A 22,415-nucleotide genomic window follows, 5' to 3' on the forward strand; every position below is an offset into this window, starting at 1 on the left:
AAAACTCGTAAATGGCATAGAGATAGAACTAGGCGTTAGCGGATACTACTGGGTATTGACTTTTGCATATGCGGCTTTGCGTGAGATGAAGTTGACTTTTGACCATCGCTGAGCGGCACCGACAGACGGTCTGGTGAACTGAAGCAGGGAAGGGACGTTATGTAAGCCAGACTCCCAGCTCTAGCTCAGCCTTATGGCGCCACAAATGTACGTCACTTGTCAGCCTCACGCGACTTCCACGACACCTGTTCGCTTCAGAGCCGCGGCCAAGGCCAACTTTCCCATCCTGTGACCGCGTTCGGCCTTCTCCCCCACGGATTAGACTTCGCTACCCACAAAGCTCGGCTCGACGAGCAAACGCCGCCATCATGTCTCTCACCTGGGCTAAGTATGTCTCTCTTCGCCATGACTTGTATCGGAACCAACTAACGCGTGCCCTGTAGCGTCCGCTCCCTGGTCATCTTCTTTGGCCCCATCCTCCTCCCCAAGGCCTACGCCTACTACCAGAACCTCAAAAAGGCCCGCGCCCAGGCCGCTCTCCCGATCCGCCCCGTCACGCGCCCGGCGCTGCGCACCATCTTCTTCCTCTCCTTCCTCGCCTTCCTCCTCGTCGTCAAGGCGACGCCGCTCTTCGCCCCCGAGAACATCTTCGCCTTGACACAGTCCCGCCTGCAGATCCCCGTCGATGTCCTCTTCAACCGCCTCGCCGCTCTGCGGCCCGCCAACATCCTGACGCCCCGCGACGAGGCACTGCGCGCCCGGTTCGTCAACCTCGAGTCTCGCCTGCTTTACTTCCAGTTCGGCCCTGCCGCCATCGCAGACTGCCCCTTCTGCCGCTCCGACGACCCCAAATCCTACGCCTACTACGCCCTGCCCGCCATCATCGCGCCGCACCTCCTCAACCTCATCGCCCTCGCCGCCGCCGCCTCTCGTCCCTTTGCCGGCCCCCACGGGCCCCCCTGGCGAACGACTGTCACCGTTGCCGCCACCGCCCTCGCCGCCCTCGACGTCTACCTCGTCACGGCCTACAACCCGCGCCCCAACGCTGCGGCGCTGCGCCTCGGCGAGATCGACACCTTCCACTGGACCGCCCGCTCCCTGCGCCTCGTCGCCCTGGCGGCGCTGGACCTCGCCCTCGCCGCCGCCCTGTACCTCTCCTCCACGAACAGGGCGTTTGCCGCGCCGCCACCCGCCGCTGCGCGGCTCGAGCGCGTCAACCGCGCGCTCGCCACGGTTCGGAGCAAGATGACGGCGTTCGGCATCGTCCGCAACGCCGGCGTGCGGGACGAGGGCCTGAGGAGCAGGCAGTCCGGCTACTGGGCGCACGAGGTGCGCATCATGGGCGAGGTCATGGAGGAGAGGGAGGTCGTCGAGGGGGTCAACGATGCGATCGGCAGCGGACGGGTTGATATCGAGAGGATCGAGAGGGATGCCGAGGAGTATGCCAGGAGCGTGCTACAGGCTGAGGAGGAGGCGCCCGTGACGATGGTTGGTTGAGAAAACAAAAGGCCACAAAAGAAAAGGCCACATCCGTCATTCATGACGCGCGTGGTACGATAGAGACAGGTGGGAGGAGTCACGATACTGTTTTAGAAGACAGGCGATGAGATAGAGAGCATGTCTCGTTGCATTCATTGGTCAATTGCCGCCACGCCCCCCCTCCGCCCCTTTCGTGATCCTTCACCCTGCCGTACCAATGTGATACACCCCGAGTGGCCATCATCTCGTCCCTGCCTGACCCCGGCCGAACGGCCTCCCCCGCGTCTACCGAAAAGCACGCAACGCCATGTCGTGGGTGTCCCTACCATGGGAACATTTCAAGTGTTTTTCTTCTTCTTGCTCTTCACACCCTAAACAAAACAGCGCTTTTCCTACACCTTCTGCGTGGCGGCGCTCCCTGGGGGAGGGACTCTGACACCAGTGACACGGTGCTACTATGAGCCCCTCTCCGACCTCGCCGCGCTGCTCACGCTGCCCTTCCTCTCGCTGCCGTCGGCGTCTGGGCTCAGCGCCTCCTGTGCCTGGCGCTCGAGGAAGCCCGTCCAGAGATCGGCGAGCGACTCCTTATTGGCGGCCGTGCTCGATGTCGTGTCGGTGAAGAATTCGGCGCTCAGGGACGGCGTGCTGGGCGTGCGGTGGAAGGGGGAGGCGGGAAGGCGGAGCAGGCTGCTGCCGGAGGTGGTGCCTGGCCGGGCGAGGCCGGCCTGCTCCCGCTGTTCGTCGGTCCAGTCGAGATAGCCGGCCATGACCTGGAGGATCTGGAAGCGCTTGGGGTCGGAGCGGTCGAGGGTGAGGAAGTGGAGCAAGTGGTTGGTGACGACTTGTCTGAGGGGGGAAGCGTCAGCTGCGGATCAACATTTGAGCAAAGCCGTGAACAGCATACCTGTCAACATTGTCTTCGGGTTTGGTCTTCTTGAGATAGCGGAGGGCTTTGGTGAGGTGGTCGTTCAGCACAATGGCCTCGTGACGCAGCTTGCCGATGAGAAGGTTCTTCTCCTTGACCTCCTTTTCGAACGGTCCCGTACGCTCGAGCTCCTTGGTCGCGCTCTCCCGTGCCGTCTCGGCTTCCACGGCGCGGGCGTCCGCCTCCTGGACGAGCTTCTTTAGCGCTTGCAGCTGCTCTTCCGACGTCTCGACCATCTCGCGGAGCTCGCGCTTTCGCGCCTCCTGGATATCGCTCAGCGCCTTCTGCAGGCTGTCAATGGCCTGCGACTGCTTATCCCGGTCGGCGGCGGCTTCCTGGTAGTTCTCACGCAGGGTGGCGACCTGTTCCTCGAGCTCCGCCGTCTTGTCGACGAGGCTCTCCTTGACAGAGCGCTCCTCCATGGCAATGACTTCCCACTCGCCCATGGCATTCGTCGTCGTCTCGACCTCCTGCTTGAGGCTCGACACGAGCTTGGCCATCTCGTCCCGCTCCTTGACCCAGTTCTGCTGCGACAGGTTGCTGCGGCTGCGCAGACTTGTGACCTCCCGCGTTGCATCTTGCAGCTCCTCCCGGAGCTTCGCCAGCTCACCCTCGGACGACTTGGCGCCGTTCTGCAGCTCAGCGTTCTGGGATTCGATCTGCGCCTCTAGATCCTCGATGCGCTCCTTTGCCTCTTCGAGCTCGGCGCGATCGCGCTTTAGACGCTCGCCGAGGGTCGACTTGAGGTGGTTGACCCGCTCGAGGAGACCCTCGTACTGCTCTTCGGCGTGCTCCTTGGCGCTCGTCGCCGCCTCGAGCTCCGTCCTCAGCTGCGCCGTTTCTTCGTCGTTGGCTTCTGGTTTGGTGGATGCCTCGAGTTGTTTTCGTAGTTGTTCCACCTCGACCTTGAGATCATCCCTCTCCCTTGCAAGGGCGTCAAACGCTGCGGTCGGCTGCACGTTCGTCGTGTCGGCGGTGGCGACGGCGGGCTTCGCTATTGGGGGGTTCGCGTGGCCGTTGCCATCTTGCGCGTCATTGTGGCCGTTGACCTTCGGTGTGGCCTCGTCGGGCTGCACGGCCGTCTCCTCTGGTTGTGGTGTCGCCTGGTTGTTCCATCAGTATTACAGCACGATACCATCAGAGGGGGCAATCTTGTTACCTCGACAGGTGTCTCTGGCTCATCCTCACGTTCATCGGCGTCGCGTTGCGGCGCGGCAACGTCTACAGTCACGACATCCTTGGCCTTGTTGGCGTTCTTCTTCTTGTTGTTCTTCTTCTTCTTGCCTGCCAATGCGGGTCCCATTAACACACGATACGATGTACACCCGCGAGACTGCGGTGGGGGGGGAGGGGAGGGGATGCCCTGAACAATGGGAGGGCGTACCTGACGGCGTGGAGACGGGGTCCGTACTCGGTGCGGGAGTCGACATGATGGGCAGCTAAGCACTACATCGAGAGGCGTAGCGAGGGCTCGATTCGGCGTGGGCAATCGTCAAATGTGTCCTGCTGCGAGGTTCTGCGAGACGGCGTACGTGGAGCATGCGCGACGTTCCATGTACAATGTACCTACCTAACCTTACACGAGACGTGGAAGGGTCTGGTTAGTCATCGCGCCAACCACGCCAGCTGGATGGACGGACCCTTGTCTCGGACCAGGCACCTCAACAAAGGGACGGCCCCTAGCATTGCTGCACGCTGTACTTGCTGCTGTTCATAACAATATACCTACAATGCGGTTGCTTAAACTGAATTCTTGCCGGTCAATTGCCAACCGCTTGTCGAGCTTCTGGCCTCAGGACCACACCGGATGCGGCCACGATGGCCAACTTCCCACGTCTGTTTTGTTCTTGGTGTCCCGGAGTAAGGGCCGTGGCGTATGGCCAATGGGGCGCTTTCATGTACCATCAAAGAGCCATTGCCATATGGAAGGTGTCTTGCCCCACGGGTGATGCCAACATCCTGATACCTTAAGATTCAGAATGGATGTCATACATTTCGGCCATCGAATGGCCATAGACATAGACGCGAAGGAAGGAGTCGTCGAGGTAGGTCCGAGTAAATGGACCAGCCTGGCAACCGTCCATACTCAGTCTCTCGATGGTGGACTGCACCCCAACGTCCAGCGATGTCGTCAACAGTAGAAGCATGAATCGAATTCTCAGCCGGCTTGATACTATACAAGAACGTTTCGATGTCGCTTAGAATAACACGGAGGCTCGCCACCGGATCATCCCGTCGCCTTGAAGCTACCTGCCCGCCCTGGGAGATCTCTCTACACCTATGACTTCTGCATCGTCAGAGTCCGATCGGCCGGCGAGACCTAAGACGCGGCCGAGAAGCAGTGCGCCGAGAAAGGTGAGAGCAACGACAACAAGGGGGTTGCGTCACGGTACAAAGCGACATGCACATTGCCTTTTACATGCACTCGTCAGAGTCGGTAATAGTGCTGCTGTCTACCGCACTACACTTGCGAGATGATGCTGAACCGGTGATGCATTGGGCTCAGTACCTGAAAGACTATTCCCTGCCATTAGCTGTGTGAGCGGTATCCGCTCGGCACCTTTTTTATTTTTGGCACTCAATCTGGACCGATTGGTGTTCATATCTAGCATCAACTGCCAGCTGTCTGGAAGTTTCGCCGCTGAATAACCCCCGCAGAGACATTGTAGTCGACCGCCATAGTGGCCACATACCAAGTCTCGATATCTAAAAAGATATCTACATGACAAACTGTAAATCATGGCTGTGCTCAGATCTGGCTCTTCTGAAGTTTTGGATGAACCTTTGGAGGCTTGGATGGTATGTAAGATACTGCACTCATCCAGGGGCCAAACCGAATCTGTGACTCGACAGGGTTGAGTTTAGATCGCTTCCGCTTGATATGTTCAAGTTGGAGTGGCTTGCCATCATCGTTCCACAGGCAATGCGACCCGAGACCTATCTCACAGCCAAGCTTGGCGGCTCCAACAGTCGAGGCCGATGTGAAATAGAGGATGCGATCTTGCAACTCAACGGGAAGCGAGTTCAGCAACGTGGGCCGCTGCGGGCGTCTAGTCATCCAGAGAAGAAGCTCGATGGCCCGGCTTGTGGGGGGGTTCCAGCCGTCGAATAGTGCCGCTGGTTGTGTTCCTTCCATTTCACCATCTCCCATAAGTCGGATAATTGCGACCTGTTGAAGACTGAGAAGAGCATACGCGGTGCTCCGCCGCAGTGTTGCAGGCTGCTTTGCAGTTTGCAAGGTGAAGTGGCGTCGTATCTCCTCGAGACCATTGTTCAGATCTTGGACCAACACGAACCAGGACCTGCCGGCCTGGACGAACTTGGAGGCAGGCTTTTGCCACTCTGGCAGGTCACAGACGAATGCATAAGGTCCTCCCGGGCTCCGATCCCAACCGGTTCGCTCTACTACCGTGAAGTCAAGGGCGGCGATGCGTATTGTGGCGATTGCCAGTTTGAGAAATGTTTCTTGGTTGTACGAGTGTCGGAGTACGTGTCTCCATGTATGCCCAAAATCTTGCAAGATTCTTCCCACAAAGTACTTTTCTCTTGAGATGTCGCCGACATCCAAGTTCCAGCATGGAATCGAGAACTCGCTGGAAAATGCCGATGCTGTCGGTGCCGGGAACGGTGTTACGGAGAGGAAGTCGTCCACCGACAGGGCGCGGCTGCACGCAAGCTCCAGAGGCACTGCGGAGGAGCCAGACCGCTTATTTCGACTCAGGACACCTTGGTCGAGATCGAAGACCCAGGTGCTATCATAAAGACTATCTCGCCGGTCGCCAAATGGATTCACAATATCATACGCTTCAGACCAGCAGGCTTGGATACCCTCTCGCAAAGAGGTAAAAAGCTGGCCTAAGGGTTGTGAGAGGTTGTCCTTGAGGCGGTTGGGCCAACAGTTTGGTATTGTACTTGTTAATCACCTTTGTTTCGGCCTACCAGGAGCCTGGCGAACTCGTCAAAACAGCGCGCATCTGAGGCATCGGACTTCTGGTAACCCTGCCAGATTATGGGGTCTGTGACGAGACTGTAAGCAATGCTGCCGTTGGGAGGAAAAAGACCAAAGTCCTGCTGCCCACCTTGCTTCAAGTAGAACAAGGTACCCATATCTATTGTTCAGCGCGCTGGAGGGACAGAGGGTCGGTGGGTGGATTTGTTGCCAGTGCTGGAATAGTGTACTCACTAGGCACCCAAACGGCCCCTGGGCCTGTCCATCCACCCCCGTCGCTTAGTCACAATCCTTATCGGCTTGCTGGTGCTGGGTTTTTAGCCAGCCTCATGGATCTCTCTAAGAACTTTTCCTCTTTTCTTCTCCATACATATATTTACTCTTCGCTTGAGGGATGTGAGAAGAACCACACTCAAGTGCCTTCTCCGCGCTCGAGCTGAAGTAGACAGATACTCTGCCCTTTATAATCCCAGTGCTTGCCCGGTTTTCCACGGGTGCAAGGGGTTCGCTATGAGCATACATACCAAAAATATCTTCATCGCCATCGCTCTGTGACTGCGAGGCGCTCAACAACGCCTTCAATGGCTGGATCAAGAGCTGTCCACATGCTACTGCGTGGTTTCCAACGTCTGCAATTGACAGAAAATGTTGAAGAATATCATAACCCGTGCAAGAATGAGTTCCCCCAAACTCCAAATCTACAAAGCATCCCTCAATGTTTCACTCGCGTTCATGCCTTGGCCTTCTTCGCCTTCTTGCCCTTCGCTTTGGACACTTTAGGCTTCTCCACAGCCGCGGCTTCTTCCGTGGCCTCGACGGCAGTTGCGTCCTCCACCGCAGGAGCGGCATCGACAGCCTTGACCTCCTCCGCACCCTCGGCGGCGACAGTCTCGGGGGCGGCAGGCGCAGGAGCTTGCTTCAGCGCGGGAGCCTCAAACTCATATCCGAGCTCCTTCAGCTTCTCTGCGCGCTCCAGCCGCCTCTTCTCCTCCTTTGAGATCTTCTCGACCCAGGCAGACTCGCTCAACGGACGAGCGAGCTTGTTGCCCATGATCTTGCCCCAGGGCGTCTTCTTGAACCGCCTGTTGGCTCCCTTCCAGATGTCGGCGTGCAGCTGATCGCGGGGCACGAGCTTAACGCGCAGGATGTGGCCGAACAGGAGGTAAGAGTTCATGGTGCGGGCCGCAATGTCGGCATCGCCCTCAGACTTGAACTCGATGAAGGCGTAGTGCTTGGACTTTCCAGTGTGCTTGTTCCTTGACAGGCGCAGTTTGGTAACCTGCAAGTGAGGATTAGTTGTCTGCAGAAGCGGGGAGCGGTGAGGTGAGATGAACGTACGGGTCCAAACTGGTTGAAGTACGAACGCAGCTCATGCTCGTAGAAACTGCACAAAGTGTTAGCAATCATTGATTTTGGTGAACGCGGTGGTAGATCATACCCGTGAGGCAGGCGTCCAACGTAGATGACACCAGGCTCGTCCTTGGCGGCATTCTTGCTCGCGGCCAATGCCTTCTTCTCCTTCTTGGACAGCTTGGGTATTTTGCCGACATCCTGACCGGTCTTGAAATCAGACCCCTTGTCGGTCTGGCCAGTCTCCTCAGAATCAGAGTCTAGACCCGCGGCCAGGGCCTGGAGCTCAGCGTCGACCTCGCCATCGTCCTCCGACGCGTCATCCTCGAAGGGAATGACCGTCTCCTCCGCCGACTCGACAACGATCTCCTCGGGCTCTTCCTTGGGCTCTGCGATCTTGACCTTCTTGGCAACCTTCTTCTTCTCCTTGACGGCGGGGGCGGACTCGGCTGCGGCCTCGGTTTCGACGTCGACCTTGACCTCAGTTTCGGTCTGCTTCTTCGGCTTGGCCGCGGCCTTGACGGGCTTCTGCTTCTTGGGGGCGACAGGCGAAGTCTCCTCGGCGGCTAGAGCGACACACGGTTAATTGATTGTCGGGGAAAGCGGTGGTGGGTTTGTGCGAGACGGACCCTTGCGCTTCGTCACCTTCTCGACCTTCTTCACAACAGGCTCCGCGACGTTCGTCTTGGCTGAGGCACAATTAGCTGTTTTGACCCATATGACGGTCTATCAGGGGAATGCGACGCGTACACTTTCGCTTTCTAAGTTCGGGAGCCATTTTGGACGTGTCGTGGGGTTGTCGTGGGTTCTATCACTTCAATGTACTGAAGATACCGTCGACCTCTGCACTTGCGGCGTGGCTGGCGAACAATAACCAAAGAAAAATTTCCAGGTTCTGCCATCCATGTGCAGCTAACCCGACCCTTTGTGGGAAGCGGTGTGGCAAGACCCCTCTAGTCCCTCCTTCCAGCAGCGTTCTTCAGTGGGGAGCACCTCGACGGGCAGGAAGCACTGACCTCTCCTGCCACTGTCACCCGCGATTACCTTATACGGGAGCCACCACAGAAGTACTGAACCGCCCTGAGCCGCCCTGAATCTCTCGTCTCAGTCTGCTCACGAAGAGCTGCCACCATCCTCTGCCTGCCTATTGACCTTCATGGGCGGCATTGCAGCAAAGATAACAAACACATCAACAATCCCTTGGTGATTCAGTCATTTAGATCATTTTTGCGGTTCGACAGACGGACTACCCTTCTCACCGGTCAAAGCCGTAACCGCGGTGACCGTCTGCGCACTCTCCGCCCAAGGCACACACAGCCTTCAGTGCATTTACATGAAGGCTTTGGCCTCATTCATTCAGACCCCGCACCGCCCAATCTTTTGTAAAACTAAGCTTGCAACTCTGATCCGCCAGAGAATTTCAAGGATTTGACGCCTACCTCAGCCAGCACACCAAGCCACATCGATCTGGTCAATGTGATTGACCGCCGAACACCTGACTTCTCAACAACTGACTCGGTTCGGCCTCAGACCTTACCCGCGATGACAGTCTCGGAAGACCAGTTGACCCACGAGGAGGTGTGGGATGATTCGGCCCTCATCGACTCCTGGAATGAAGCTTTGGACGAATACAAGGCACGTCAGAACCGCGCTTTGGTCCTCTCGACCAACAGGAGTGACCTCCCCCTACTTCGATTTTGATGGCGACTGACTGCTCCGTGAAGAAATATCATAGCATTCACGCCAAGGGAGGCAAACTCGCAGACCTAGAGCCGCGCGCGTCCACTACCTCGAAGTAGGTCACAATTCCCCTGTCACGGGCGCCCTTCTCCATAAACAGTCAACTCTAATGGTGATCATGGCAGGATCCTCAAGGCTTTGCAACCAGAAACACGGGAAGGTGATCGGCCAGCTGAGGCAGATCTGCCACCCGGTGGCCTGGAAGAAACCCATCAAGTCAGTCAAGTCCTGACACCGTTATTCTGCAATCCTGCGGGCATCCTGATAAGGCCACCGAGGGTTGGCCTGGCGCTCCTCCATGTGGTTCAAAAGTCTTCGCACTTTTTGCTGACGCGCGTGGTCGCTGCAGGTCACTCTTGGAACCGCGCCCCCAACAGCAAGCGTATCGGAGTCGAGAGATACTGCAGGGGATGCGACAGCGATGGCACCCCCACAGTTGCTGCTCAGTACAGGTAGGTTCTGGCACTCTGTTGCTTGCCGAGCTTCGCCATCGGGCTGCTGACGACAAGGGTAGTGCAAGATGAGGGCCTCAAGAAACTTCTTATGTCGTGGTACTACGCGGGGTACTACACAGGGCTGTACGAGGGGCAGCAGCAGCAGCGTGCACAGCCGAGCGCATCGTGAAAGGCGCCAACAGTACCGATGGGCAAACCCCTAGGCCAAGCTTCGGACGAAATCTTGATGTCGCTGTGGGGAATCAGACCAGATTCGCCGGACGGGACACCAACTCTATCTGATCAACGGGCTGCAAGCGTAGTTCTGCGACACGATCTGTTCCACGACGCACCGGCACTCAAGCTAGCCACGTTTGAGGCTCGACAAGGCATGTGTCGAGGCTGGGCGCCCACTCAGAGCTACTGCAGCTTTGCCAAGGAGGAACGGCCTGGAATCCATGGGGACAATTGGAGCGATGGATATCTAGCACTGCACCATCACCCCCTCGTCTGGATCGGCCCATTCAGCTACGCAGTATCAGATTGTGACGAGTGTTGCCCCTTTTTATCGTCCGTCCGCAAATCGCTGCCAGAGCTGTTTCGTTTCGCCTGCCACGGTTGGGTAATCTCACAGCTGTTCAGACCTCATCTCAAGTATGGCAGCTTCGGGCCTTCCGACCGCAGGGCTGATCAATGGGAGCCTTCAGATATTTCGTCTTGACAACATTAACATGATTGGAGAAACACTGAAGCAGAGTGCACCTGATGTCGCGACACTGACAGACGTCACAGATAATACTGACCGGCCTTCCAACGATTGAGGTACCTTGACAGGCCCGTTTGAGCACGTGCTGACGAACATGCAATCATCAATGGCGATACATCAGACTTGAAGTTTCGGTAATCGGCTTGCCGCACCACAGCATACCGGCACTGCGGCAATGAACGGAACGGCAGCGAGAGCTTCGATTGCGCGGCTCGCTGGATTGTTGCGCAGGATTTAATTTCAAAAATTCCGTAGGCCTCCGGCTTCCCGCGTGCCTTTGAGCAGTCAGAAAATCACGGGCCGAAGAGCTCACTGGTCCTCGTCATCTCAAGAAGCAGGGCACCCTTAGCAATAGCGGCCATCGCGGTATCAGACTAGACGAGAAACCCCTCTCTGACAGCAACCCAAGAGATGGGCAGAGTTCGTGCGACGACATGGGTTATGGCGTTGCGACCATGACGACGCGCCTTGAGCGTAGCCAAGAAGGATGTTTCAGAGCCTCCATGCCGCCGTTTGGAGTTGTGGGCACGTCCAAGCAGCTGGCGAATGAGGGCGTCAAGGGGGTCGGTTTTCCCTACAGGCGAGCGACAGGCGGATGCGACTCAGCAACCCGCCAAGGTGCGTGAGCTGTCGTCTCTAACTCGTCGTGGCTGGTCTGGAAGGCTGGTCGTGTGCCATTGGCCAACGTACCCCAGTTCTTAGCTTCCGGCAGCTAAAATCCCCCTTTCGCTCTTTTCGCCCGCTGCACATGTCCCAAGGGGTCCAACCACCACCAGCTGAGCCAGTCCGGTGCCTGAGTTTAAGGTTTAGCGCGAGCGCTGCTCCCAAGTTCAATGGCCGAGTTGCGCTGACCCAAGTTACGACGGGATCACGCGAAAGACTTTTGCTGTGCAGGTATCACAAGCTTGCGAGGCGACGACAACAGCATCGCCATTTTTTTTTGAAGCTTGCAAAGTTACCAAGGAGCCATGTGCATGACAGCAGCAGGATCAGCAGGCGCCTGTCAGTATCATTGGTGACAACGGCCCTCAGCGTCTTGCGGAAGATGGGCCGCTCGGGCCAGGCAAGGGGCCCAGCAACGCCCAAACGCGACTCGAGACGAATCTGTCACAGCAACCCCTTGTCGAGCTTGCCCACGCAACCCACCTTGGATGCTTCGACGACGATACCAAACCCCCTGTACCGTCTGTATCCATGTCCTTTTCCTCTGGTCTTGGCCTCTGTCTTGGGATGGCAATGCAACCACCGCTGTTCATCCATCGGACGCAGGCGACCCGAGCGGCGTCAACCAGGGACATGCTCTCGTCTTGTTTCGAGAGCAAGCCATTGCAGCCTCTTGGCCCGCTGCGCCCCTGACGTGCCATGCCTTTCGTCTCTGCTCCGAGCGCGTCTTGGGAGCTTCATGCGACCTTGATTTAAGCACTGATGTTGCCCTTCCGTCTCGAAATAGTTTCTGCTTTTGCCCTCCATCTCTTCCTCTCTCTCTTCAGTCAACTCGTGTGCTCGCTCATTGCCGTGTGGACTTTCATTCCCTTCAGGTTTTTTTCATTCACTTCACTTCACGAGCAGGAACTCGCCGGAACCATCCAGCATATTTCACACCTTTGCACCCCGTTCGACACGGCCTCCTGAGGGAAAAAATACGTCTTTACCAGCCAGTCTGTGATCCACAACAGTCAAACGTCTTCCGTCAATTCGTCTTAGTAATACATACTCCAACAAACTAAATCGACAAGATGAAGTTCTCCGCAGCGCTCTCCATCTCGGCCGTCGCCGCCCTGGCCTCCGCCACGAACCACGAGGAGTCGCCGGCCAAGGCCTTGATGCCTCTGCCTGCCGGCATGAAGGGCCACGGCATCACCGAGGGTTCGGACACCAACGTGATTGTCATTTGGGTCAACCCTGGTAACGGCGCCGAGACCACCACTGTCAACCAGCAGGTCACCGTTACCGAGACTGTCGTCGTCGGGGCCCAGACCCCTCCTGCCGTCCACCCGCCTCCTGCGGCGCCTCCGGTCCACCCGCCTCCGGCCGCCGCTCCTCCGGCCGAGGCCATGCCACCTGCGCATCCTCCTCCGGCTGCTGCCCCTCCCGTCCACCCTCCTGCTGAGGCTGTCCCCCCGACTCCTGCGCCCCCTGGCGCCGAAACGCCCGCTGCCCCTGCCGCAGGTGCCACCCACAGCGTCACGGTCGGCGGCCCCGGTGGTCTTATCTACGCCCCTGACCAGATTCACGCTGCTGTCGGCGACATGGTCATCTTCACTTTCCTGAGCGCCAACCACACCACCACTCAGTCCAGCTTTGACCTGCCTTGTGACCCCCTGGCCGGTGGCATGGACTCTGGCTTCATTCCCAACCCTAACAACACTGTCGAGCCCCCTCCTCAGGTTGCCATGCAGGTTATGGTCTCTGACCCTCTTTGTAAGTTGCCCGTCTGCCAGATGCCAAGGTTCGTGAGCTAACGACGCCAGGGTTCTACTGTGCCCAGGGCCCTCACTGCGGCAAGGGTATGGTCTTCTCCATTAACCCTACTGCTGAGCGCACCCATGCCATGTTCCAGTCGATGGCCATTCAACAGAAGGGTGACGGTGCTGCCAGCCCCATTACCGGCGGCTCGCCTGCCCCCCCTGCTGCCCCGCCTGCCGCCCCTCCCGCTGCTCCTCCCGCCGGCACTGAGCTCGCTCCTCTTCCCGGCGCCACCGATGCTCCCGTCGCGTCTCCCCCGGCTCCCGGCGGTGGCAACGGTGTCCAGAACGGTGTCGGCCAGATCGACCAGAACGGCGCCTGCGTGTGCACCGTCCAGTGCGACATGGGCTCGTTCCCCAACCTGGACATGCAGGGCGTCGGTGCCGTCGGTGGCATGGGCGGCTCGATCCCCATCGGCCAGCCCGTCCGCAAGAGGTGGTAAGCGGATCGTGAATGTAAGCTTGAGCCTCACGTTGCTCGCTTACGGGGAGAGATATACCAAACTTTTTCTTTTTATCACACATTTATTTGTCCGGAGTTGAAGACGAGATGAAAGGAAGATATGATTGGCAACGCTGTTGTAGACACCCGCTTGAGGCAACTGGGACTGGCTGGCCTAGAGCTCCATGGGGCCCTTGGAGACAGGGGTTGTACACACACTTTGAAGTATGACTGGTTCGTATCTTTCTGGATATGTCCAAATTAATAGGATTTGATCATGACTGTAACTGCTTGCGCGTGACGTGATTGCATGTGAGCGTGTCTGCGAGATCGATGTTGGGGGCGCCTGCTGGGCACGCCTCGAAAGCCATCTGCAAGACGTCGTTGTGAGAGGTTTAGGAGTGGTCTATGGGCGTTGACGCCGACTCTGAAGAAACAGGAAAATGCGATGTCAGCGAACAAACGAGGGAGGAGGTTGAGGAGGCAGAGAAAATCTTGGTGGTCAGCATTTCATTTCGTCACGACGAGTCTGACTGCTATTTGGCCTGGGGGCCGCATCCGTCCTCCTCATGCGGCAACCGCATCCCATCAACCCGCGCCCACCACCCTGGCCCTACCTCTCTGTCTCGCTTCGTCGCGCCTCTATCCTGCTCAGGCCATCTATTTCTTGCCCTTGTCCTTGGCAGGCTTGTCCTCGCCAGTGACCTTGCGTGCCTCGGCTAAGCAGAGCGGAGCGTCAGCGAGGTCCTACCTGTTATTTGGAAAAAAAAAAAAAAAAGGAGGTTTTCGGGGCGAAGCGCGTGCGCAGGCAGGCAGGAAAGATACAAGATGACATACCGGCAGCCTGCTTCTGGCGCATAATCTCAGCTGCGCTCTCACGGGAGCGCTGGAGCTCGGTGCCGCTTTGGCTGTTGCCGGATTTCTGCATGGGCACGTCAGCTGAACGGCCCGTTGCTTCTAGTCAAGACTCTGTCTCTCTCCCCCTCTCTCTCCGACGACGATGATGATGATGATGATGATGATGATGAGTATGGCTCGGTGGGCGAGGGTCTTTGCTGTGGAGCATCGTTGTCGTCGTCGAGCAGGCGTGGCACGTCTCATCACTTGGACTCGTTCATTCATTTCCCGCTCCTCTCCTGACGTCGAATATGGGGAGACCAGGTCCCAACATGTTGGGAGATGTAGGGGCGGATTCGGGGCAAGGAGGTGCTCTCTCACCATGGCAGCCTGCTTCTTCAGGTTCGCCTCACGGGCCTTGTCGCGCTGGTTACCACGGGCCATTGCTTTCTTAGTGATGTTTCGCTGAGCCTATCTTTCTTCTTCTTCTTCTTCTTCTTCTTCTTCTTCTCTCTGGTTGTCTTGGGCACGTTGGGTACGGGACTTTCCCCGAGTATTCGCCTGGTGAGTGAGATGTGTTATCTGGCTGGCTCTTCAGGGGTTGGTGGTGGTGGTGGGAAGCCGAAGGACAGGTGGGTGAGCGCGAGGGTGACGGAGTGAGGTGAGAAAAAAAGATGAAGCAGGCAGGCGGTGAGGCTGCGTCCTTTGTGCCCAGGCTTTGGCTTTATTCGCCTTTTAGGGGGGACAGAGAGGACATGTAGGGGGTCCAGACCTGCAACGGGATTTGCGGAGTGTCTGATTGGCGGATATCGTTTCTCGACCAATGAGAGATCTGGAAAATCACGATTGGCTCTGTCCGTGTGGGCGCGGGACAGTCTTCCAGATATCGATGGCCATTTCGACCAAGAACCAGCATGGCCTGTCATCGGCGGCACTTCTGGTCCGACACGCTCACCGCGGCAGCCGGAAGCCAGGACGGCGGGAAACGCACTTGACACGTCACAGGCGGTTCAGAACACTGGCAAACTGATTGATCTGCCTATTACAGCCAGGAGCAAAGCGCAATCCGGAATCCAAGACAAGTGTGCTCTGCTCAAACACCACAAGTCGATGGATGCTGCTATATGGCTTTTGAGCGCGAGACGTCCGGAGACATGTGGTTGCCCTCAGCCTCCCGGTGAGAAAGAAAACAACGCCACCAATTTTGTCCCTACGAGGGAGAAACCCTCTGATACAGGCAAGGAGGAAACGAGTAAGAAAAAGCTGAAAGACCACATCCACCCCATCTTGCTATTTCTGCCACAAGCGGCTTTACCATAGAGCCCCGTTTCCCAGTCCAGGATCCATCGTGCCCGCCGCTTTTCTGCCTGCATTGTATGTTCTCCCAGTCAAAGTCATGGAAGAGTATTCAAAATAAACCAAGGTCCAGTGAAAGTCGGAATCCTGTGTTCGAGAAACGGACCAGGCAGCGAAGCGCAGGCTGTGTATGCAGAGCCAAGTGCTTGTAGGAAGAAGAAAATGGGCTTCAATGCATGTAGAGCCCGCTGACTGAGCCGCAGCATGTATCGAATCAACGCACATCTCGGCTTGGGTCCTCCGACGTCTTGCCCAGAAAAGAGAAAGAGGGCTCCGCCTGACAGAATCCAGAAACAAGACGCAGCAGTCGTGTCTATCCAGGTCCTTTGATCGCCAAAAATGAGCAGGCGGTCCTCAGTTGCTGACGGCAGGATCGAAAGGGTGGCAAAATCCAGTGTAAAATGTAACGATGCAGAAAGTGACAAAGGGAGAAAGAAACTGAAGAAGAAAAAAACAAGAAAAACATCCTAATGAAGAAGAAGAGGCAGAAATCAAAACGTTCGTTTCATCTATGTCCATGAATCGAGGGTTATATGTTTCCCCCCCAAGTACACGCCAACCAGATCAGAAAACCCACCTTGCCTGTGGAGGGGAATCCCCGACGGTGGCTGTCCTGTTGCAATGCTCACACCTCCCCGGCGAATGCCCGTCTCCATCGTTGGCCCATCCATGCGATCCGCGGTCGTAGTGTACAACGATAAGCAGCGTCACTTCCGCAAGAAGGAAGAAAGAAAGACGTGCTCCGAAATTGAGGAGGGGGTGGAGGTAGTATACGCGGATGAGGCCAGACAGAGAGACCCAGGCCAGGGAAATCGTCGTTTGTGTAGTGCACAGAGAGTAAAAGGAAAGACCGGTCGTCAAGTCGTGGCAGCGTCACCATGCTGAAATGAAGAGGAGGGCAAAAGGGCTGATGAGAGCCATGTAACCACCCCTCGTAACGTAACGTAATCCGTCGTGTCAAAGCCGTTTTTCCTGCATATCGTACCACTTCCAAGAGGCATGTTCCTCAGGTGCTGCGTTGTCGCAGGCACCCTACAGCCACTGGGAGTCATCGCCGTTGTTGGAAGCAGCGGTGCCGTTGCCGTTGGGAGCTTGGCTCTGCTGGTTCTGCTGGCCCTGCGGGACCTGCTGGGCCTGACCCTGGAACTGTTGGCCCTGGTTGAGAGGCTGGAACTGCTGCTGCGGTTGGAACTGAGGCTGAGCAGGGTTCCAGGCCAGTTGAGAGGGCTGTTGAGGAGCCTGGGTGGCAGTGGGAGAGGCAACAGTCAGGTTCGAGGTGTGAGGGTAGCTCATGGCCTGGGCAGTCCCATTGCGGGCGCTACCGTTGACGAAACCGCTGGGCAAGGGGGCGCCAGGCTGGACAATCGAAGCGTTGTTGACCATGGCGCGGTTCTGACCAGGACGCAGGGGGATTTGGCCTTGGGTGTTGTCGGCAGGGGTTATCTGGCCAGACGAGGTGGCGCTGCCGCGGCTGTCGTAGGCCTGAACCTTGGCCTGGATGCGGCGGCCGTAAGGGGTCGAACGCACAGCGGGAAGGAAGGGGCGGATAACCTCAACCATGCGGTGCTTGCCCTCGGGAGTGGCGTACTCGAGTGCCGTCTGAATGACATAGTTGGCATACGAGTCACGCAGCAGGCGGTCCATCTCGCCAGGCTGAAGGAGCTCGTCGACGATCATGTCACGGCCCTGGGCCTGAGAGCAGCGGAGAAGCTTCTCGATGACGTTGGAGCTGAACTTGTGGCGAGAAAGCTGGCAGATGCGGTTGCGGAACATGCCAACGACTGGCTCGGTAAAGGCGGGTTCGTTGAGGTCGATGATGTACTGCACGACGTAGTTGCCGAAGGGATCCTGGACGAGGACAGGGGCATGTTCCGTAATCTTGCCAATGAGCCAGACCTTCTGAGCGCCATCGGCATGGTCGATGCAGCGCTGGAGAACGCAGCAGCCGTGGCGGTGGGTGCCGACATCGACGCAGTGGTTGCCAACAGCGTCGAAAATGAATTGGGCATCAGGGGCGCTTAACTTGTTGAGGCACTTCTGGATGACATGGTTGCCATTCAGATCCTGGATCAGCTCAACAACCCGGTAGCGAAGGGCGTCAATGATCATCTGAACCTGGATAGAGGTCGTGACAAACTCGATCATCTTCTGCAGCGCGCGCGTGCCGTGCTGGTTCAGAGCGATACGGACCATGTCCTGAGCAGCGTTCTGAATGAGCACCGTTCGCTCGTCGTCATTGCAGTACTCAAGCAGCTTCTGGCAGAGGTAGTTGCCAAAGGGATCGGTCATGAGCTCGATGACGTGCTGGTTGGTCTCGAGCCAGATCATGTGGACCTGGTCAGGATTGCGCTCCTCAAGCTTCTTCTGCAAGTAGCGGCAGCCATGCTGGTCTTTGCACAGCTCGTAAATCTGACCACCGACGTGCTCAAGAGGCAGGTTCTGGTAGCGCTGCATAGCTGTAACAAGGATCGAATTAGCATGCGCTCATTCCGGCTAGGAGAGAATGCTTACCGTCATTGTCCTGTTGGCGTCGGTGCTGGATCACACGCGCCTGGCTGTCACGCGGGGCTGAATGGGCAGGGATGGCAGGAGTGTACAGAGAACCGTAACCGGTGAAGTTCTGAGGCGGGTAGGCCGAGCCGCCGTTAAGATTCAGATTCTGCATGGCAAGAAGGGGAACGCCGTAGGCACCGTTGAGCTGGCCGTTGTTCTGGGGGTTATACATGTTGACTGGGCCATTGCCGTACGGGTTGAAGCCTTGGTTGATGCCGTTTTGGCCAGCACTATTGGGACCAGACACACCAACCTGGCCGCCAACATTGTTGAGACCGTTGGTCTGCTGGTTATTGCCGTTGTTGCCACCAAAAGGAGCAGCGTTCTGGTTGAGGCCGTTCAGGCCGTTGGTAGGGCCGAAGGGTGCAGCATTCCCGTGGAGAGCGCTCTGAATGGACGGGTAGTTGCCACTCTGCTGGCCCGAGCCAATGTTACTGTCCGACGACAGCTCGCGGCTGTGACGGGGAGGGGCTGCACCGGCAGGAATGCGACCGATGCTAGCGTTGTGGTTGTGGAAATGCTGCTGAGCATGGTTGTTGGCACCCGAGGCATTTTTGACGGTCGGGACAGAGTTAGCAGAGAAGGAACTCTGCAGCTTGGGAGGAGTAGTCATGTTGCCGTTGCTGGTGGGAGACACGACCGAGTTGCTGTCGGAGGGGTTCTCGGAGAAGTACTTGAGGTCCAGAGAGTGACGGACTGACGACGGACGCGAGCCGATGACGGAACCGTCGGCGGAGGACGAACCGTTGAGCTGAGCGTTGATGCTCGAGAGACTCTGTCGGGCGCGATGACGGTTAATATGACCCCAACCGTTGGTGGACGAAGACGCGTCAGGTGCAGGAGACGGGGAGAGAGCAAGGTCAAGAGCAGCAGAAGACGCGGAGAGCTGTGGCGATGGCCGACGTCAGAACCGTGGTCAAAGACAAGGTGAGGCAGCTCAAAGGTAAGAAAGGGGATAGGGGTGGAGGATAACAGGTGAAGGAGCCAAAGTACGAATACTCTGTAAAGGGAAAGGAAGGGTGAATGAAGGTGGACCGTTGGCAGCGTGGTCAGAGACGGGATAGGGCAATGATTTGGGGGATGCGTCGCAGCAGCAGGAGCAAAAATGAACAACGCCTTCCACAATACAAGAACGATCAACAAACTCTCTTGGCCATAGCGCCATCGAGAGAGCATTCACCGTAGTTCGGGGACTCGTCTTCCATGTTGCCGCCTGAAGCTCACGTGAAGGCTCATTCGCTGAGCGATGACAGGCACCCAGCAGGCCAGCTAGCCAACGTCAAGGGGCAAGTGTAATAGAAGCAGAAGGAGCGGTTAGGTAAAAAGAGAAAGAAAGAAAGAAAGAAAGAGGAAAAGTAGACATACCATTTGGCCCTCGGCGCGAACGAGGGTAGGGAACTGGTCATCAGTCAGAGCCTGGACGTACTTGGCGTCGCCGGCATTGTCGTCCTCGCCGAAGAGGAAGCGGGCAGTGCCAGTCTGGTCAAGGTCCGCGCCATAGAGACCCGTACGAGAACGAGTGACGGGCATCGAGTAGCGGTTGTAACTGTTGTCGACGGAACCACGTCCCTCTTTGTCAGCCATGATTCGTGATCCCAAGGTCTTCGGAGTGGGCAAGCTGGAGAGTTGAGTAGAAAGCTGGGATGAACCAAGATATGGGGGCTGTGGGGAAAAGAGGGAAAAGTGTACGTGCTAGAATCGGGAAAGTCGTGTCAAAAGGAGATAAGGGATATCGGATGTGAGAGTAAGGCTTGCGCTGGAGACGCAAAAATACCAGAGGATAACAGATGAGGAAGGAAGATCGTTCGCTAGGTAGGCACCGAAATGCCCACGGAGAAGGGAAGCTGTGGCAAAGAGTTTTCGTTCACTCTCCCTACAGGCGACGGTCCTTGGAAGTGAGGCCCAGTGAATCATCTCTCCCGAGAGGGTGAATGCTCTCAAGACAAGATACGAGCAACAGCTTGGGGAAGGCAAGGCGGGATCTCCAGGAAAAGCTAGGTAAGGAGTCTAGATGTTCGGGGCTAGTGTGAAGATGTCGGGTCCAAGGTCCTGTCCGAAAGAGAACATTGACTCGCCAACAACTGCGGCAGCACTGCTTTCTTTCAAGGTATCATGGGACCAGCAATGGGGATGCAGGCATGGGGGTGCAGTAAAGGGGATGGTAGGGTATTGTGAGAGACCAGTGGTATCGCGCGCCCACTCGAGCCGCTATGAAACGTAATCCTTCTCGAGGAATAAGGTCGTCGGGGGGAAAGCCCCGAGAATCATTGATCACCGGTCAAGATACTCGCCCACAGCTTGTCCACATGATCGAAGCGAGCAGGGAAAGGAGGGGGGACTCACGCATTTGAAGAGCGGTGGCTCGATGGATCTTGCCTGACCGCTTCCTCTTTCTCGTCTTCGTCGCTGTTCCTCCTTGAAGCAGGCACCGACCTCGAAGGAAGATGGTGCTCGTCGAAAGCCATGCGTGCGGACTGCTGCATGATGCCCGACTGCGGCGACGCGAGGTTCGACCCTGACCGGCCGGGCCGGCCGAAGAGCCCTGGTGGCGACGTCAAGCTCGAAGTCGAGTAACGGTTGGGGCGGGAGAACATGGAGGGGAAGCCGGAGCTGTCATGGTATTCAGGCGGCGTCGTCGGCTCGGATTGGTGGCCAGCTCGCTGGAGATCGTCCTGCATCTTGAGAAGCTCCATCTCTTCGCGTCGCTGAACCTGTTCCAGTTTCTGCATCTCAAGCTCGAAGCGGCGCTTCTGGTCGCGGAGGCGTTCGTATTCTCGCTTTTTCTTTTCCAGCTGGGATTTACGGTTAGCAGGCTGTTCGTCTCCGTCGGGCTGGGTTAGGCGAGCAGAGCACATGGTGCCCTCGCTTGGTGAGGCGACATACCAATTGCACCTGGGAGTTGCTGTACGACTACACGATCAATGTCAGCCCAAAAATCCCCGTCAGGTCCGGATGCCCGTCAGATTCCACCCCGCGCAGAATGGCAGACAAGGGCCTTGATAGCATGTTGCTCGCAAGAAAGCACATACGTTTTCATATTGGCTCGGGTCGGGCCCAGCCATGGGACTGCGTAGGGAGGTAATAGAAGACAGTGTTGGTACACGCCCCGAATCGGTGGTGAAGCGACGAGGCAGGGTGGTTCGTAGATCGTGAGTCTGGACTGGGTTGGGCATGCGCGTGTTGCCGTTCCGCGGAGGTGAGACAAGGTTGTTCATGGTCGCCTCGTTGCGAGGCGACTGCTGAGATCGAAAGCGCAAGTCGTCCATTTTCTTCTCGTTCAAGTCGTCGCTGAATGGTTCCTGGAACTCTCTCTTTCTCTCGCTCTCTGTTTGTAGAGGCTTGTCTGCTTCCTCTCGTGTCGTCTTTCGTTCTGCGTTACTACAACAATCTTTCGTACACGCCCGCAATTGGGCTGGGTGGAAGAAGAGGGATTTCGAGTGGAGGATTGTTCGAGTTGTTCGTCTATCGGCGCTGCTGGTGCCGACGAAGGGCAGCGGTCAGCAGTGGAAGCGTGCCAGATTTGGCGTGGGAGGGTCGAAAGGCAGAGAACAAAACGTGGTGGAGGGGGGTGTGGCAGAGGAGGAGAGACAGGCGAGACAATTCAAGATAAAGAGGCAAGGCAAAGGCAGGCTAGAGCCGTCAAAAATGGTAAAGTCAGGTAACAGGGTAACGGGCCACACACACGCGCTATGGCGAGTCGGAGGCGGGGGGGTCTTGGGCCTTGGACCGTTGGGGGTAATGATGGGCGATTCGCGAGCGCGGGAACCCAAGAACCGAAAGCCCAAGAGCGACACAAATGGCAGAGCAGAGGCTGAGCTGGACCAAGAATAGAGAGGGTAGACTCGCTCTCTCGTGAAGAGAAAGTGATAGCAACAATTCTTGCACCTTTCGAGTGTGCTCAACATACCCAAGTGTCGTTCGGCTGCTTCTGCCTGTCAACCCTAAGGTAGGGGGTGCTGCACGAAGCCCTATGCTTCTGACGGGCGGGATTCGCTCGTTCCCATCGCGCATGTGGCCAAAGGCCGACATTGGTTGGGGAAGCCCAGAAGACCAGCAAAAGGGGGAAGAGGGGTAAGGGTGAAAGACACAAACTAAGACTGATGAAATAATGAGAAACAA

General features: G+C 57.1%; 6 protein-coding genes across 6 annotated transcripts; 2 read left to right on the forward strand and 4 right to left on the reverse strand.

Moving 5' to 3' along the window:
* Window positions 1–368: 368 nt before the first annotated feature.
* Window positions 369–1,497, forward strand: D7B24_002119 (uncharacterized protein; the record flags this gene model as incomplete). The annotated part of the gene is made up of 2 exons (XM_028636335.1): window positions 369–388; window positions 444–1,497. 2 exons carry the CDS (start codon window positions 369–371, stop codon window positions 1,495–1,497), a joined length of 1,074 nt encoding a protein of 357 aa, XP_028497669.1.
* Window positions 1,498–1,871: 374 nt separating this feature from the next.
* Window positions 1,872–3,834, reverse strand: D7B24_002120 (uncharacterized protein; the record flags this gene model as incomplete). Its single annotated transcript, XM_028636336.1, has 5 exons — window positions 1,872–1,877; window positions 1,971–2,325; window positions 2,384–3,507; window positions 3,564–3,688; window positions 3,789–3,834. 5 exons carry the CDS (start codon window positions 3,832–3,834, stop codon window positions 1,872–1,874), a joined length of 1,656 nt encoding a protein of 551 aa, XP_028497670.1.
* Window positions 3,835–7,083: 3,249 nt separating this feature from the next.
* Window positions 7,084–8,481, reverse strand: D7B24_002121 (uncharacterized protein; the record flags this gene model as incomplete). The annotated part of the gene is made up of 5 exons (XM_028636337.1): window positions 7,084–7,632; window positions 7,692–7,737; window positions 7,792–8,269; window positions 8,333–8,392; window positions 8,454–8,481. 5 exons carry the CDS (start codon window positions 8,479–8,481, stop codon window positions 7,084–7,086), a joined length of 1,161 nt encoding a protein of 386 aa, XP_028497671.1.
* Window positions 8,482–12,379: 3,898 nt separating this feature from the next.
* On the forward strand, window positions 12,380–13,551 carry D7B24_002122 (uncharacterized protein; the record flags this gene model as incomplete). Its single annotated transcript, XM_028636338.1, has 2 exons — window positions 12,380–13,064; window positions 13,115–13,551. The coding sequence occupies 2 exons, from the start codon at window positions 12,380–12,382 to the stop codon at window positions 13,549–13,551; spliced, it is 1,122 nt and encodes a 373-aa protein (XP_028497672.1).
* Window positions 13,552–14,210: 659 nt separating this feature from the next.
* On the reverse strand, window positions 14,211–14,831 carry D7B24_002123 (uncharacterized protein; the record flags this gene model as incomplete). The annotated part of the gene is made up of 3 exons (XM_028636339.1): window positions 14,211–14,269; window positions 14,388–14,472; window positions 14,769–14,831. The coding sequence occupies 3 exons, from the start codon at window positions 14,829–14,831 to the stop codon at window positions 14,211–14,213; spliced, it is 207 nt and encodes a 68-aa protein (XP_028497673.1).
* A 1,944-nt stretch (window positions 14,832–16,775) lies between these two features.
* On the reverse strand, window positions 16,776–21,562 carry D7B24_002124 (uncharacterized protein; the record flags this gene model as incomplete). Its single annotated transcript, XM_028636340.1, has 7 exons — window positions 16,776–18,199; window positions 18,255–19,182; window positions 19,477–19,509; window positions 19,662–19,914; window positions 20,640–21,088; window positions 21,180–21,206; window positions 21,326–21,562. The coding sequence occupies 7 exons, from the start codon at window positions 21,560–21,562 to the stop codon at window positions 16,776–16,778; spliced, it is 3,351 nt and encodes a 1,116-aa protein (XP_028497674.1).
* Window positions 21,563–22,415: the final 853 nt, after the last annotated feature.

Source organism: Verticillium nonalfalfae (genome assembly GCF_003724135.2).
Source record: "Verticillium nonalfalfae strain VnAa140/NRRL 66861 chromosome Unknown scaffold_15, whole genome shotgun sequence".
Classification (NCBI taxonomy): domain Eukaryota; kingdom Fungi; phylum Ascomycota; class Sordariomycetes; order Glomerellales; family Plectosphaerellaceae; genus Verticillium; species Verticillium nonalfalfae.